The sequence below is a fragment of the Oryctolagus cuniculus genome, chromosome 17 (genome assembly GCF_964237555.1).
Source record: "Oryctolagus cuniculus chromosome 17, mOryCun1.1, whole genome shotgun sequence".
NCBI classification, from domain to species: Eukaryota; Metazoa; Chordata; class Mammalia; order Lagomorpha; family Leporidae; genus Oryctolagus; species Oryctolagus cuniculus.
In genome coordinates this window covers 44472145-44489633 of record NC_091448.1, presented here as the reverse complement: position 1 = coordinate 44489633, position 17489 = coordinate 44472145, and the positions used below count along the sequence as shown (strand labels likewise).

Here is a 17489-nt window from a genome sequence, read left to right as displayed (position 1 = left end):
ACCCTGCAAGCTTAGTTTCCATGCGTTGGAATGGTTCACCCTCCCTGGCTGCTCTCCTGGGCTTCCTTGGAATCTCTATCTAAAACAGCCCTGGGGACCCCCTCCCCATGCCTGGCCCATTCTCTCCGCCAGTTCCAAGGACCCAAGTGGGGATTGGCAGAAAGAGTCTGTGCCAACTAGCTGTCACTGAGGTTTCTCCGGTTCTTCAGAGGAGCCAGGGCAGGATCGTGGCGATCAGCGCCACATGGGAACCCCGGACACTACTTCAGCTGCCCACAGCTTGGCCCAGGTTGCCTCCTGCCAAGTAAAGAATGTCTTCCTAGGATGCGAGTGCCACTGGCTTTTAACTATAATATCAGGATAATTAAGCTTTTCTGTGAGCACAGTTTGCTGCTGATGCAGCTGCCTGGAGCCCTGGCATTTATTGAGCGCAAAGTAATAATTTATTGTCCTTTGTACGCTCAAAAGCCATCTTCATTATCCACCCAGGACGGAGCTGCCACAAGGGCACGCGGGCCTCACCAGCTGTCTCACTCGCGGATGTCTTCCCAGGTCACCCTTGGCGGCCTCAGGTACCAGGCCGGTGTGGAGAAAGTGGGGAGGGATTGCTCTCACGGAGAATCGGGTTAGAACCCCCGACACACACCCTGACAGGCTGCTAATGGGAGAGAGGATGGCAGACCTGGCTGAGCACGGGCAGCACCAAAGGCCGAGGGCCGTGTGCCCCCATTAGTAGGGCAATCCTTCCCCTGAGCTGGCGGGGACGCGGAGACTGTGCGCCCGCCTGCCTCTGGGTCTTCTGCGCCTTTGCTTGAGACTTTACGGTAAGCCGCTCCTCCCGCGCCCCCGCCCCCAGCCCCGCGCGGCGATCCCCGGCGCCGACGCCAGGCGCTGGCCGTGGTGCTGATTCTGTCAGGCGCTGGCGGCGGCGGCGGCGGCGGCCCGGCTCCTTCTTCTCGGCCGGACCTGCTCTGCCCCCCTGCGCCCACGCCCCGCTGGGCCCCCAGCCCTCCTGTCGCGGCCCCCGCCCGGGGCGCGGCCGCGACCGGTACCATGCGCTTCGTAGCCCTGCTGCTCCTGCCTTTGCTGCTGGCGCTCCTGGCTCACGGTAAGGGACCCCGGCGTCCGGCGGCGGAACGGAGGCGGGGGTGGGGTCCCGGGGCCACCCAACGAAGACTGTTCTGGCAGCCCGCCCCGCGCGTCCGGCGACCCAGCCCAAGCACAGAGCTCCGCCGGCTGCGCTGCCCCCGGCGCCGGCCGAGCCGGGCGGGGCGCGGGCTCCGCGGGCGGGAAGCTGCCGTGGCTCCCGCCATTCGCGCCCGGCCGAGACCTCGCCTTTAATCATCTCCCCGGATCTAATGGGATTTCTCTGCTGCAATTCATCACGCCACCCCCTCCCCGCACACACGCGCTCACCCGCGCGCTACCTCGCCACACTCCAGGCGTCTAGGGGCGCCGGGGCGCACGCGGGGACGCGCAGGGCAGCGAGTCGGGACGGTCCGGCTGGGACCCCTCGGTCCCGCCTCCCCCGCCGCCCTCCAAACTTCGCTCGACTTTGCCGCCGGTTCTGGGGCCCCTCGCATCCTCACTGCAGAGGGACGGATAAAGACAGCGGCTAGGCTGGGGTTGATACGTTGCTCACCTCCTGCCCGAACCCAGAGCACAATTCTGGGGAGAAACTCTAGGGGCCCAGGGCCTTCCATTCAACTCCTCTCTCTGCCCTGGACTGCAGCAGCTGAGCTCCTGCGAGACTGTCCTCCCCAAAGTCCTTTCTTTGCGCGCACACACACGAACGAACACACACTGCACACACCCGGAGCTCTGCCTCCCTCCGATCTCTCTGCCTGGCCCCCATTCACCCCACAGCAGCAGGCTTGTGCGGGAGCAACGGTTTCCCACCCTGCGGCTCCCAGCCTTCGCTTGGAGTCCAGTACCCAACTTCATCGGTCTGGGGTTGAGAAACACGGCCATGGAGTGGGTAGCAAGCAAGAGTTGGGGAGAGGATGCGGGTACTGTGCACCCGGGGTTTCTTGTCTGGATCTGCCGTCCCGGCTCAGACATGCTCTCTTTGCATCCAGCGAAGCTCAGGTCCTTCTCCAGTTGCTATGGATGAGCTGGTGATGGTTGCCAGAACCGTACTTAAGAGTTAGATTCGCTGTCCTCCGCCATTGGTTCATAACGCCTGATATGGAAGGGGGAAAGGTGGGAGTTTCTTACCCCTGGCTGAGTCTTCCCAGGCCACTTTGGAGAGCTACCTGACTGGGCTGGCCACCCAGCAATTTTCTTCTGCCACCAAAGGTCGTGGAAGCCCCTCTCCGAGCCTCCAGCTCCCCTGGCACAGCAGCCCCGTGTTTCTACCTTGCCACCTGGCAGCCCACACCAGGTCCAGTCCTCAGCAGCACAGGGAACTCGGACCATATGGTCATGATGGGGGGAGGAGGCGGAGTCAGACCAGCCGTGCCCTGGGAAGAGTTAGGGGAGGAGGGCTGTCTGCGGATGTCCCTCAGCATTTGGAACTTGTCTTGGGGTAGCATGTCCTCCCCACTGGGCAGCTCCCCAGGAGCTCAGGGGCTGTGTGTGTCCCCTGGCATGGAGCCTGGGGCTTGGATGTTGTGAGTCTGTCTCCATGTGAATGTAATCAAGGCTCCCCAAATGTGGAGCACTGGGTCCTGGTGTGTCTGCCCTCCCAAGGGCTGAATGTTGGGTGAGGGCTCAGCAGTGAATAGGGGTGAGGCTACTGGTGTGGGGATGCAGCCTCTGCCAGAGAGCTCCCTGCAGGACTGAAGGGAGACTGTGGATCCCCAGGAGGAACGCTGGTGTAGCTGGGAGTCCCAACAGCCCCGCTGCGGGTGTAGGTGTGAGGATCGGTTGGAATCTGTACCCCCTGCAGTGGCTGAGTCTGTCTTCTGCCACTGCCCCTCTCTGACCCAGCAGGATCTCCAGTGCTCTCGTGGGGCAACCTGCTGAAGGCATGTGTGGGGAAGGGGCCAATGGTGGACAAGACATTGTACTCCGCAAGGGAGGCGAGGAAGCAGCCCGTAGTGCCAAGCCTGATGGGCAAGAGAGCCCAGAGGTCGGGGCTGGGTGGCCCAGAGGCTGCTCCCTCCCTAGTCGTTGGGGTAGTGAGTCGTCTCGTTGGGAGGCAGTACCTTTGGCTGGCTGAGAGCTCCTGGGGACTTGAGCTGTGCCAAGGCAAGCCTCCTGGAGCCAAGGCCTTGGGCTTTGAGGCATTGCTGCTGGGTGATATGTTCCTCAGCTTCACAGTCCGGGGCCTCAAAAGAGCCTTCGGAGCTGTGTTCACACCCGGGACGCAGCCAGCCGAAGCTCAGAAGCTGCAGCAGGCTTGGGAGGCGGAGGCTGCCGAGGTGGGGCTGGGCCGGCCCAATCGGCAGATTTACTCCCCCCCCCCCCCACTTGCCTCTGCAGCCTCAGGCGTTAGGGATGCGGTGGGCCCAGGGGCCGCCCTCCAACCAGTGGGCGGGGCCCAGAGGATCCTGCCACAGTGGGGAACCAGCCAGTGCGGGAGGGGCTATGTGTGCTGGGCCTGCTGTGTCAGTTTAATGATTTTTAATGAGCAATTACCTTTAGTCATTCTCCTAATTTCTGAATATCAATAAAGTTAATTAAACTCTGCATGTGTGGATGTGGCCTGGGGAGTTTGTGAAGGTGGAAGTAGCTGAGACTGGGATGAGGTTGGGTCTCTATGGGGGGTGGCTGCCTCCCTGGCTGTGTGACCTTGGATTTGCTGCTCCACCTCTCTGAGCTGGCTGGAGAATGTGGTAGGAAGAGGGGCTGGAGGGTGGTAAGTTCAGGTTGTTCACTGCCCAGAACTGGGGACAGTGTCTGGGCGGTAAGACCTGGAAGGGGTAGGAGAGCAGGGGAAGAAGGACTTGGCCTCCCAGAGCCCAGTGCTGCAAGAGTTAACAAACTAGGCTTGCCTTAACCTAAAATGGTAATTACTGATTCCTGCAGACTCTTGGGGAGGTGCTGGCTTCTGACGGCACATTACTGAGTCTGGGGGCTGCTCCAAAAGCCCACACTAGACTCTGCTTCCTGTCCCCAGCCTGGCACTTGGGGATCTGGAAGTGGTGCTGGGGACAAGGCCCCTTGGGAGACAGTCTGGATTCTACTCGGAGCCCGGGGTTGATGTGGCAGGCAGGAGGCCCCTGGAGGATCGGAGACCACCATGGGCAAGAGGAGGAAGGAGGAGTCGGCTTTTTGCCCCTCTCAGGCCTAAGCTCATCAAGCTTGTCAGGCCCTGGCGGCCATCCCGGCTTCCTCAGCGGGGTGGCAACTTCAAGTACCTCCGGGACAGACACAGTGGGGTGCTAATGGGGAGCAAGGAGGCATGGGGGGCGGGGCTTAATTAGAAACTGGGCTTAATTAGGAACTGAGCTTGGGTGGACCCTCAGCTTCGGTGCACCGTGGCTGCTTGCATGCTGCGGGCGGATCAAAAAGCCTGTCTCACCAGCCCCTCCTTCCCACCAGTCTCAGGTCCTCCAGCCTCCTCCCTCCGTCTTTGTCCCCACTTCTAGCCCCGTGAGGCCTCCACCGCCTGGCTGGGCTCCGCTCAAGATGCTGCGCCCTCACCTGGGCAGAGCTATCAGGGCTCCTTTCTCTACCTTTCCCAATCCTCCCCTCCCCCTGCCAAAAAAAAAAAAAAAAAAAGCCATGTAAAAGGCCCCTAGGCAGGGAAAACTTTGGTGAGGGAGCAGTGGTCAGCCCGGGTGGTTAAGAGCCTGGGCTCCCACGTGGCCTCTCTGGGCCTCCACCTGGAGTCTTTCATGCAAGGGTGCACCAAGCCTGCGGTGCCCAAGTCCAGGAGCACACTGGCGCCTCAAAGGGCTTCTCAGATCATGCAGAGTAATTCTGAGTCCTCAGCCCCCTGACCTCCTCTCACGGAGGGGAAGCCACATTGTATAGACTAGAGGTCCCTGGAGGAGGCAGTGCTGCCAGTCCCAGTCTGCAGCTGGGAGGTGGGAATCAGGCACTGGGAGGTCTCCAAAGCCAGTTCCCACAGGAAGCAGCAGTTCTGGGAAGCCAAGCCAGAGGCGTTTCAGCTTCCGTTTCCCAAACTGCCAGATTCTCAACAGCTTCTGAGCTCTTGCCATTCCTTCTGCCGAAAATTCTTTTCCCTCCTGGGCCAACCTGGCTCAGTCTACCACATGCTTCAAGTATTGGCTAAGCTGGCACTTCATTTAAAGGGCACCTACTGTATGATTTGGCAGGGGATGTCTCAGCTTCCTCCAGCCTGGGCCGGGGGCTTCTGTGCTCCCAGCACGCCGTGGCTTCCCCTCTCAAGGTACCCTCGTGCTGGGTCACTGGTGCCTGGTTGCCTGCTGCTCTGCAGCAGCAAGACTGGACTCAGAGGACCCCAAGTCTGTTCGGCTTGACCTCTATCTTGGGGCAGCTCCACACTGCCTATTTGGAAGAAGTTTGGGGTCAGCTGGCTGATTCGAAAGGAGAGGTGGGACCATGGCAGCTGGGACTGCGTCTTGAAGCTGAGTTTGCGTAGCAAGCACACTATTTTTACATAGATTGTGTGTTAGGATTTTTTCCATTCCTAACAGTTGGCCAATTATCCCAACTGTAAATTATGGCCTTTACTTAGTTTTTCCCTTCTACAAATTAAGCTGTCACGCCATCAGCCTGAGGTGGCTGGGGGGTGGGGCTCTGGTGGCCATTCTGAGTGGGCCAAGGCCCCCCCTCTCCCCAGTCCCTTGAGTGTCTCCACAGCTTGTGTCCCCTCTGGCACAGGGAAGACCTTAGTCCATGTTGAATAAATTTGTGAGAGTGATACAGGTAGACATGGTGGAGGTAAGACCAGGGTCCCTCTCAAAGCACTCATCCACCACCCCTGTGGCTGAGAGAGGCCTTGTGTGAACCTAGGGCCCCAGGGAAGGGAGAGACAACTGTGTATCATCTGTCTCCTTAGTACCCACATCCATCTCAGTTTTAGACACCCTCACTCAACTGGAAGGGACCAACATGGAGCAATTCTGAGCCTGCATGCTGTTTTGTTTTGTTTTTGACAGGCAGAGTGGACAGTGAGAGAGAGAGACAGAGAGAGAGAAAGGTCTTCCTTTTTCTGTTGGTTCATCCCTCAATGGCTGCTATGGCCGGCGCGCTGCGGCTGGCGCACCGCACTGATCTGAAGCCAGGAGCCAGGTGCTTCTCCTGGTCTCCCATGCAGGTGCAGGGCCCAAGCACTTGGGCCATCCTCCACTGCACTCCCGGGCCACAGCAGAGAGCTGGACTGGAAGAGGAGCAACCGGGACTAGAACCCGGTGTGCCAGCGCTGCAAGGTAGAGGATTAGCCTATTGAGCCGCGGCGCTGGCCCCTGCATGCTATTTTTAAAGATTGATTTATTTATTTGAAAGACTTATGGTGGTGGTGGTGGTGGGGTCTATCCACTGGTTCACTCCCTAATTGGCCGCAGGGGCTAGGGCTGGGGCAGCCAAAGCCAGGAACCTGGAATTGCATCCTGGTCTCCCAAGTGGATGGCAGGGGCCCAAGCACTTGGGCCAGGTGCATTAGCAGGGAGCTGGATTGGAAGTGGAGCAGCTGGCCTGGCCTGTATGTTCTTAAGAGGCAGGAGCCTATAAGTCATCCAGGACCACAGCAATTCAGGTCTTTCACAGCTCTTAAAAGAGATGGTCCTGGGATATATTCATCCACCATTCATTCCTTCATTCTACAAATATGTTTTGAGGTGTGGAGCCTGGCCCAGAACCCCAGGGTCCCAGCTTTCACTGGTCAAGCCTTTTCTCTTTAATACTCACAAGGAGAAATTAATCCTCTCCTATGTCATAAATGGGAAAACTGAGTTTTGAAATTAGGTCATTTACCCTATAAGCCGCCAATAAGCAGAAAGGCTACTCCAAAGTACCTGCTCATTTTGCAAAACCTAGCTTCAGCCAATAGTGTGTCCACTCCCCCAGCCTAGCACCAAGGTTCAGTACAGGCAGCCAGAAGCCAGGAGAATATCACTAGTCAAACAATAACACTACAGCAGCAATGATAGCAAGTGTTTATTAGGTACTAACTATGTGCCAGGCCCTCTACTAAGTGCTATATATACATTAGCTCGTTTGGCCCTCATATCATGTCTATGAGATAGAAGCTATTATCTGCCTTTTATAGACCAAATCCAAGCTTGTGTTGTCAACATAAACAGCCCTTAACTTTCTCCTGGCACATTTCTGGTAACCGTTGCTTCCCAGCACTGTCTACTCTCTCAGTCCTTACTGCTACAGGTTAAGGACATTTTAGCTTGCTCAGTTCTTAGTGGCAAAGGAATAAAATATTCCTCCCAACACCTGGAGGCTAGGAAGGAGCACGGGGCTGGGAGTCGGGTGAACTGTGCTCCCTGAAGTCTCTGCCCTGAGCTCAGTGGTCTTGGGTGACTCTCCCCCTCTTTGGGGATCTTGGTGAGTCAGAGGAACAATTTTGACTGCCCTGGCACCCCGGGCTACCCCACCCTACCCCCTCAGCCTCTGCTGAGGCCCAGCCCCAGGAGGGAGGCCCAAGCCTGCCCTAGCTTCCTTCCACTTGCCTACCTGCTGCCCAGCCGCCAGCCCTGGGAGGGGAGGATCGATGCTGCAGCCGCAGGCAGAGTGTTGTTGGCCATTGATTGTTGAGATTTCTCAGCGGGCTCAGGAGCAAACAAACCTGCCACTTCTCCAACAACAATCTGGGTCTCTCTGGCTGCAGATCTGCAGCCTTCCTGGCAGGCAGTCTGGCAGGAAGGGGGTGGCGGGGAGGGCTGGGGTGGAAGGTCCTGACTGGGCCCAGCAGGAACAAGGGGCTCTGCCAGGAGATGATCAGGGACTGAGCGGGAAGGGGGAGGGAGCAATGGGGAGACAGAGTGAAGATGCCCGTGAATGCTAGACCCTACTCACGCCTTGTTTAGCCCAACCTCTCCAGTTTTGCTCAGCCATTTTTCCATACCTGGAATGCCATCCCTGGTATTTCTGCTAGCTTCTGTTCTCCCACCCCTCCTTTTCCTGATCACAAAGCCTAGAAGGGTCTCTCTGTTCTCCAGACACCAAATACCAGCCCACCCCTACCTGCCCATCCCTTCTCCAGTCCTAGCGGGTGCTTTGACAGGTAAGAATCAAGCACAGCCCCTCTCCCTTACAGAAATCAGTTTGAAGGGGAGCTGCTTTCTTACTAAACTCAGCTGTGACCATCTCTCTGGTTAGACCAGGGACCCTGTGATTTCAATCGAATGAGTTACAGATGAAATACCAAGCAGCACCTATGTGATCCAGCTACTTGGGCCTTCAGGACAGGAGACTCTGACCAGGGCCTGCTCTGGGCCTCAGTTTCTCATTTGTAGCAAGTGGGTTTAGTGTTTGGATCTTTGAAGGAGTGCCCAGCAAGTCCTGGGGTCCCTGAGCCATGCCCTGTGGGTGCCCCTCCCCCGGCACTCTTCCCCTCTGTGCTGGCTCTGGCCGTCTGCCTAACCCCCATTGTGGCAGAGTGGGTGCAGAGCCCCGCCTGCCACTGACTCTAGTGTGCTGCAGAATCCAAGCAGTGGGTCTCAGTCGCCAGAGCAGTCCCCAGGGGACCAGCTAGATTATTTTTCTTTTATTTTTTATTTTTTTTATTTTTGCAACAGCCAGGTCTGGGTCAGGGTAGCAGGGATCCGACTACTATGAGGCATCACCTGCTGCCTTCAGGATACACATTAGCGGGAAGCTGGAATCAGAAGCAAAGCCTGGACTTGAACCCAGGTACTCCCGTATGAGATGGGGAGTCCCAACTAGCATCTTACCCACCAGGCCAAAGGCCCATACCCCAGTCAGAATCCTGACACCCTGGCGTCATCCTCAGCATCTCCCTCAGTCCCCACTACTCTGGGCCCCACAAGCTCCTCCTGCTCTCAGGCCCCTCCCATCAGCTGGTCATCCCAGGCAGGGAAGAGGGAAGACTGAGAAAAAGGCCAGAACCATTGAGTGCCCCCCCACAGATGCTCATCTGCATGCCATTTCACCCCTCTTTGCTTGCTGGCTTCTTAAAAGCACTGAGGCAGTGCTGCCCCTCCCCACTCCCAGCCCAGATCCCTCCTCCTTAGCTTCCCCCTTCTGCCGGCACTCCCTCCCTTCCTCCAGGCTCAGCAGCTGAGCTCCTTTGTGCCCTCAAGCAGCCACCTGCTGAGTGTCTGGCCTGGGTCCCATCAGCCAGCAGGTGCCTAGGGAGTCCCAGAGCCTGGGGGAGGGCAATATCTGGCAGTGTAGGGAGCCAAGGAGGAGAGGGAATTCTGGAGGGAAACCGCATGCTGGTCAGGGGAGCAGGACTGCAGAGTTGGAGCCTAGCACCGGCTCTTGCTGGCGCCGAGACCTTGGACAAGTTGTGTCACCTCCCTGTGCCTCAGTTTCCTTGGGAATTTGTGGTGCCTGTCCCTGTCCTACAGCTTTGGTGGACTGTATCAGGATCAAAGAAAAGCAGAGGGTGGCGACAGAGGAGAACCCAGAAGCCCTGCTTGAGAGACCAGTCTAACAGCCATCTGTCAGGCAGTCACTAGAGGGGCAGGGCCCCCTTCCCAGAGAAGCCAGGGCTGCACTGTGGAGGCAGGCGTCAGCCATGAATGTGAGTACCCATCCGGCCCAGTCTGACCAGGAAAGTGAGGCGAAGTGTGGGTCCAGGGTGCTCCTGAGGGACTTCACCCTGGCTCACTGCTCCGAGGGACCTTGTCTCAGACATCATTTACATCCAGGAGGTGTGCTGGCGATTGGAAACATCTGGCCTGGCAGCTGGCAGGCCCGCTGCTGTTGTGAGGCCCTGTTTTCTGCCTGGTGAGAGGAAATAGGGGGATGGAAACAGTTGTGTGGATCAAAGAGCCCCTGGCACCTCTGGGCAAAGGTATGAAGGTGGCCCTGGTTAGGAAGAGGCCTGCTGCTTGGACAGGGCCATGTTCCCTGCCCCCAGCCACTAGTTGGTGCCCAAGTCTAGTCCCTGCTGTACCTGTAGCCCCGGGGCTGCCTCTGTGCCTTATTGTCCTGCCCTACCCTGAGCCTCAAGCAGAGGAGCCTGGGGGCCCCAGGGGTGAAGGGCTTGGTCCTCGAAATGCAAGGTGTCCACAAACCCAGCTCAGTGGGGCCCTTGCAGGGTGGAGGTCAAAGCAAGGTTGGAGCAAGGGAGAGGCCTGAGGGCTGCAGGTTACACAGCTGGGTCCCTCGGATCTTCCTGGGGTTCCGGGGGAGAAGAAGCCCCAGATGTGCAGGCAGTCAAATCTGTGTGTCTCTGCCTGGCTTTTCTACCTGTCCCTGGTGTCTGTGCCCTCTGTTCCCCGAATCCTGGGGCTGTGGCCCGGGTGTAAGCCTCGCAGGCCCCAGCTCAGGCTGATCTGCCCCTCCCTGCAGCCCATGCCACTCTCTTCCTCCCCAATCCTGGGCTCCACTGACCCCTCAAGGAGACTGGAGCTGGAGCTGCTGCTATTTTTAGCAGCTCTGCACCCCTCTCCTCCCCCACTCCGGCTAGCTGGGGAAGTGGTGGGACAGGCCAAGCCCAGGGAGCCTTCTAGGCTGAGGTGCTAGGCAGGTGTGGCCCTCTTCCCCTTAGTCCCACAAGGCCAGCCTGGCTGGGCCACTGGTGTGGGTGCCTAACCCTGGGAAAGATTAAACTCTCCCAGCCTGGGGCTGGGAGAAGATACCTAGTGGCCCTCTCTCCTCACTCCCCTCCCCACCTTCACATTCCCACCCGACCCTGCCAAGTCTCTAAGGACAGAGCCCAGGCTTCCTTAGGCCATTTGGGAGTAAGGCTGGAGCTCCAGGGTTTCTGCCATAGAAGCTGGGAGAAGCAGAGGGGTCCAGTGTGGCAGGAGGAGAGGAAAGAAGCACAGGGGACTGGGTTACTGACGCAAGGACTCCAGGTACTGCCCTTACACTGCCAGAGAGGGCTCAGGACCCTGCTGCGGCTCCGGTCTGCCAAAAGGCCAGACTCCTGGGTCTCCAGGGTCCTACTCCATCACTTCCCCAGCTGCTCTGGGAACAGGTAGCAGCTGGGAGGGGTAAGGGTAGAGCAATTCAAGGTACTCCAACCAGGGGACCAAGGAAGGCAGCCCTCGAGGGATGCCTGCCCTCTGGCCTCAGGCTGCCTTTGCTTTCTGAGGTCATTAGTTCCTCCATCTGTCCTTCTGTCTGTCTCCTGAGCTCAGCAGGGAAGGAATGCCCTGGGGTCTGGCTCCTAAGTCCAGCTAGCACCTCCACAGGTCCCATCAGCTTCTGGCTCTCATTACCTGTGGCCTGGAGAGGACTAATCGGTAGTGTAGGTGAACAAGTGGCACAGAGCCTGGCACACGGTGGGTGCTCAGAAATGTCAGTGCTCCCTCAGGGTCCTCTTTTGTCACACCTGCACCCCCACTCCCCACTTGTGTAGCCACATGAATGCACTCAAACATATCACACACCCACACAAGCACGCAATACATTCTCACATGCAAACATGCTTGTTCATACTTGCACACTTACATGCATGCATCCATGTGTATGTACATGCATGCTCACATGTGTATGTGCACATGCCACACACACTCACATATGCACATATACACACTCAAATCCATGTGCACTCACGAAGTCTGACCTTCCAGATGCTCAGCAAACACTGACCAGCAGATGGAGATGAGGAGACAGGCACTCTCCTTACACACAGATAGAAAGTGAGCACAAGGCAATGGAGCATAGTCCCCACCCTGCTAAACCCCTCCCCCTCTATCCCTGCCCACCTGTAATCTCCATCAGTCCCTGAGGTTGGGCACCAATAAGAGAAAGGTTATAACTGTCCTACCTACCAAAAAACTCTCTAAAATTAAAATCAGGGGCTGGCGTTGTGGTGTAGCACGTTAAACCTCTGCCTGTGGTGCTGGGATCCCATATGGGTGCCAGTTGAAGACCCAGTTGCTCCACTTCCTATCCAGCTCCCCGCTAATGTACCTGGGGAAGCAGTGGAAGATGACTCAAGTACTTGGGCCCCAGCACCCACATGAGAGATCTGGAAGAAGCTCCTGGCTCCTAGCTTAGGCCTGACCCAGCCCCTACCATTGTGGCCATTTGGGAAGTGAACCAGTAGGTATAAGATTCTCTCTCTCTCTCTCTCTCTTTCTCCTCCTTTCTCTGTAACTCTGCCTCTCAAATAAATTTTTGAACTACATAAAAAAATATTTAAAAATTAAATTAAATTAAAGTCAGGAACTGAAAAACCAGACAGGCCCAGAGAGAGGCAGGACAAGGCCAAGGTCATACAGCCTGTCAGTAGCAGAACGATCTCCACTCTGGAGCCAGGGCTCTGACAAGACCTTGCTGGGCTCCTCAATTTCCACAGCTAAGAACAGACCCCCTAGTGATCTCTAGAGCCCACCTCAGCATTGAAAACCAAGGTAGCCTGGAGGCCTGGGTTCATGGCTCCTCCCCAGGAAAGCTCCTGCAATTCATTTCTTCCCAGATACAGCAGAAAAAAAGCAGCCGCAGGGCAAAAGTCACGAGATCAAGGAGGTTAGTTTGGCGCCAGTGCACCGAACAAGCCCTTTCATCTGAACCGAGACCATGGAATGTTGGGGTTACCAGGCTGGTGATCAGCTTCAAGGGGAACCCAGGCACTGGGAACAGCCTCAATGGTGCTGGCTTTTAAACCTCAGGGTGGGGGCAGGGAGGGGCAGTAGCCCAGGGACACTAGTCTGGGCCCAGGAAGGTACCTGCTGTCGGGCCCTAGTGCGTCATGGCCCAGTCTTGATGGGCTCCGTGGCTAGGAGGGACTTTCCTTAGCAGGTGACTGGAGCTGGGCAGCAGGATAGAGGGTGGAGGGGATGGCTGTTTGTCCCTCAGTGAGCCCCTGTGCCCTAACTTTACCACTGTGTTCTGCTGAGCTGGCCACTGCCAGCTCCAGAGAGAATGCAGTTCCTGCCTTTGCAGCCTCCCAGGTCCCAGCTGACATTTCCAAGGTTTTACATTCAGAGAAATACGGTCTCTGCTGCTGACATGGTGGTGGTGGAAGCCGCTGGCGTTGGGTACGGCCAGCCGTGTCTGAGCACCTAGCTCAGGGCCACGAACCTCTGCCTACCAGCTGCACACCTCCACCTTGGAACTAACAGGTGGCTCCTCATTCCTCTGTCTGCTGCCTCACAGAGCAGCAGGAGAAGGGGCCTGAGGGTAGCAGATGGACTAAAGGAGCTGATGGGCAGAAACCCCTCCAGGAGGGAAGAAAGCCTAACACCTGTCTCTTCCTCTACCTAGACCCCAGCCCTGGCCACAGTGGCATAATCAGGGTATGACACAGCAGCCAGATTAGAGTCAGGTGATGCCAGGGGGCCCCTGTGGCTCCTCCCATTCCTTCCACACCACCCCTGGGGCAGGGGCCAGCTCTACTGCCTCTACCCCCAAGGCCCATCCCTTTTTCTCTCCAAACCCCCACTGCAGGACACTGGCTCCTGAGTCACCTGCCCAGCCCCGGGAACTGTAGGCAGACAGGGCTAGGGCCCCCAGGTCCCTAGGGTCAGCAGGCAGACAGAAGTGGGGAACACAAGGCCGCAGGGGAGGGTGTAGAACGCAGCAGGTGACACCGTAGCCGAGGCCTCATTAATCACCTCTCCAGCCCCCAGCTCTGCAGCAGCGAGACCATATTAGATTTTAAATTGGAAAGCAGAGAACGTGGCCGTTAGTCGGGCGCTCCCTCCACCCAGGGCCCCTCGTCACAGCCTCACAGGAGGGAGGGGACAGTGAGGCCAAGAGGGCTGATCCACCCACAACCCAGGGCAGTATCTCCCCTCCCCACACACCTATTCAAAGCCTGAGGAGCTGTCCAAGACAGATGTCCCTGGGAAGGATCAGGTTAAGGTCCAAGAAAGGGACAGAGTGACAAGGAGGAGACACAACAGTCACTTTGGGGAGATGTACACCCCTTCCACCGGGAGCTAGGACTTCTGGACTGGAGGACTGGGTTAAGCCAGGGTCTATGGTGTGGAATTTGTGGACAGGACAACTGGTAAAGATGTGTGGCCTGTGTGTGTGTTTGGACTTGCACATACATACACATCTACCCTCAATGCCACACACCCCCTAGGAAGCAGCAACAAGTGCAGTAGAAATGTTCCCAGGCTGTGGCAGACAGACCTGGTTCAGACTCTCTGTTTGCTGCCTCCCCTTTCCGTATGATCTCAGGTGGCTCACTTTGCCTCTCAGCCTCAGTTTCTTCACACGTGAAGTGGATGACAGCACTTTGGAGGAATGTGGCCCATAGTGAGTTTAGTAAATGGGAGTGCCCTACCCTGGCCCCGAGGGAGGAAGCTGCTCAAGCTGGCTCCAGGACTGTCCCAAGAGCCCAGGGGCAGTGGCCAGGTCTGACGCCCTGCTCTCTGTGCTGCGGGCTGGGCGGTTAGGATTAGGGTTAGGGTTAGGGTTAGGGTTAGGGTTAGAGCAGGCATTCCATGGAACAGTCACCTGCCCTGGCCCCAGCCTGGGCCAGACCACATGAGGCCTGGTGTTCCTGGCTGTCTTCCCCCTGTGAAGGCTGAAGTCCTAATCTGGCTCTGCCTGGGCTCCCATAATTATCCACAAACACCTGTGCTCGTCAGTGTAGGGAAGCAAACATGAGCAGTGGGTGAGATTAATCTAAGGAGTGAGCGCCTCATAGGCCCAGTTCTCCTGAGACCCTCATGACAAACCTTAAGAAGTCCCAAGGCTCATTGTCACCTCTTTCCCTGCCCTGCACAAGTCCCAGTTTCCCAAGCACAAAAGGAAGGAAGAAGACACCCCATCTTAGCTCTCTTCTGGGACCACCACCCGAGGTTCTTCAGCCTGGTATTTCAGGGGCTGGGAAGCCAGGTAAGGGAGCTTCCCATCACAATAGCCTCTGGCCCTGGGCGGCTGTCTAAGTATAAACTCAGCAAGCATGAAAGAAAATTGAAACGTCGGTTCTTCACTCACGCTAGCCGCACTCTCAGTGCTCCGTAGCCACGTGTAGCTGCTGGTTACTGTACAGAGCTGCAGACAAAGTATTTCCACTGCTGGAATGAGTTCTACTGGACAGCGCCCCTCCAGGGCCAGACAAGCCAAGTTGGCATCGGAGACATTCCAACTGGTGAGCTCAGAAACTGCACGCACCTGGGTTCTGGTGTCCTGCTCCGTCAGACAGGATAGGAGCAGCTCACATCTCACAGAGCTCCTGTGGGATTCAGTGAGTGCATTCCAAGTGTCGGCAGGCACGTGGCAAGTGGTCAGTAAATGGCTGTTCCCAAGGGAGCCTCTGTTAGAGGCAGGACCAGGGCAGGTGGCCCTACTCCTGGCTGATGCTCACTGCCTCCACCCATGTTCCCTCTGACAGTCACTAAGACCCCAACCTTGAAGGTGCTGAAGCCCAGGGGGTACCTACCCCAACCCAAGATGGTGAGGGGAGGCAGCTGGCTCCAGCAGCTCAGGAGGCGGTGAAGTCTTTGTCCCTGGAGATATGCCCAAGGCGGTAGACGGCCCCAGAAGCACTGCAGGGTCCACTCCTCAGAGCAGGCAGGCCAGGTCCCTTTCTGCCAGCCCTGCCCCAGGTTTGCTGTGGGACCTGGGAAGACCCTGTGGGCTCAGCTTCTTCCTGGGCCAGCGAGAGAGGGGTGAGATGCTGGCAGAGGCTGCAGGGCTCAGATTCCGGGAAGCAGCCGCTTCCTTGCCTGGAGCCTGGCCAAGAGGAGGTGCCCCCTCCCATTCACATGAGCAATCCAGATTTGACTGGACCCACAGGGGTGACCAGGAAAGAAAGGGGGTGGTAGTGAGAGGCTGTGATGAAGATGGCCAATGACAGGGTAGTCTGGGGGGACCCGCCAGCTTGTGCCAACAGACACTCCCCATCGATTGCCAATTGGGGCTGTGTTGGGGCACTGCCAAGGGCTGGCTGCCCGTCTTCTCCCTACAGGACCCACCCCTGCCCACCCCTGCTGGCCCATGGCCAGGGGCTTTGGGGAGCTGTGTGCCTTCTGAGTATGCAGACAGAACTTGGGCTTGGAAACTGTACCCCGAGCTCATTCTCCGCCATGCCTGGTACTGGAGTTCAATATGTATGGGTCAAGATATGGGAAGAGAGGTGCCTAGTGCTGGATTCTTGCCCAGCCATATGTGGCTGAGGACCCACAAGGAAATATGTCACTAAGATGTCAAGAGGAGGTCCAGGCAGTGCTGGCTTCCCAGGGGGCGCAGGAAAAGGGGGAGGGTTTGAAGAAGCTACAACCAGAAGGATAGTCATGTGAGCAAGTGAGACTAAAGGGGCCCAGCACCTGCTCTGGCCATGAGAACTTCCCTTTCTCTGTGTCCACCCCAACAACTGCTTCTCTGGAACACCACCAGGGCTTCCTGCCCCCATCACTGCAAGCCACAGGACTCCTGGCATGAGCACCCAGGCTAGTGGACATGTAGAAGGCCCAGGTGCTAGAGCTGAGAGCCAGCGGCAGCAGTGGACAAGGCTGAGCTGTGGGGTTCTAGCCCCAGGATCTGCCACCCATCAGCTATGTGACCTAGAACAAGCTACTTAACCATTCTGGACTCTAGCCTCTTCATCTCTTGGTAGAACCACCCTGGAATGAGGGGAGCAGGAGAAATCTGTGGGGGTGCTGAGTGTGTGGCCAGCACACAGGGAGAGCACGGAGGAAGTAATGGCAGCTGTTCCCAGCCCTGCTGCCTCGCTCCAGGCCATGGGCAGCAGCATGTGTCCATTCAAGTATGCCGTTGCCTCAGGGTAATGTTGAAGAAGTCATAGCCTAGCTTTGGGCCTCAGTTTCCCTATCTGTGTGCAGGGTGAATCAAGTGCCTTCCCTGTCAATGCAAGTAGCGAACGTCCTCAGATGCCAGACACCAGGGTGGGCGCAGAGGTCATTGGTTCAGTAGCACATTAAATGGGAGGCCTCTGGAATGTTGTCTCAGACCTCAGGGGCCTTTTAACTGGGACCCCTGGGTGCAGGGGTGAGGCTGGGCCCAGTGAAACTACTGCTGTGAAGCCCAGCCTCAGGCTTTGGGGGCCTGGGCACTCTGCCGCCCAGGGTTCCTTCCCTCCCCCGGGCTCTGGGATAATAGGGGTCTTCAGGGGCCAGGCCCTCACTAATCCCCTATTAAAACTTGAAAGGGGCCAGGGAACCTCCAGAATAAACTCATTAATTTTTATGGGATAATAAATGGGTCCCATTAAATTGTCATCTCCCTAGACTTCACCTCCAGAACTCGGAGGAGTTCCATACCCTGCCCACCCCCCCTACCCCCGCCGTACCTACAGCTGCCCAGGGCTGTGGGTCAGGCCAGACATAACCTCCCACTGCTGGCCTCTGTCCCTGCCTCTGAGTGGGCAAGAGGTATGGGCCGCAGAGGGGAATGCTTGGCATCTCTTCAGGGGCCAGCGCAGCGCCAGGCAGCCCTGCCTGACCTTTCAGAGGATGGGGCGGGCTGGCAGGTGGACACACATGGCTGTCTATAGATGAGCTCTCCCCAGACCCAGGACATGTTCACCCCACAGATGAGGA

At 57.4% G+C, this 17489-nt stretch overlaps 1 protein-coding gene across 4 annotated transcripts in view; it reads left to right on the top strand.

Annotated features, from left to right (window-relative positions):
- The first annotated feature begins 871 nt into the window (after positions 1 to 871).
- Positions 872 to 17489, top strand: part of SEZ6 (seizure related 6 homolog) — a 44331-nt gene continuing 27713 nt past the window's right edge. For 3 of the 4 annotated variants that reach the window (XM_008271002.4, XM_008271000.4, XM_008271001.4), the window contains exon 1: positions 915 to 1108. In XM_008271002.4, the coding sequence (XP_008269224.2) occupies positions 1054 to 1108 (55 nt within the window). In that variant the 5' untranslated portion in view covers positions 915 to 1053. Of the gene's footprint in view, positions 1109 to 17489 lie in introns of all 4 variants that reach the window. The other variant, XM_008270999.4, reaches the window with a different exon arrangement.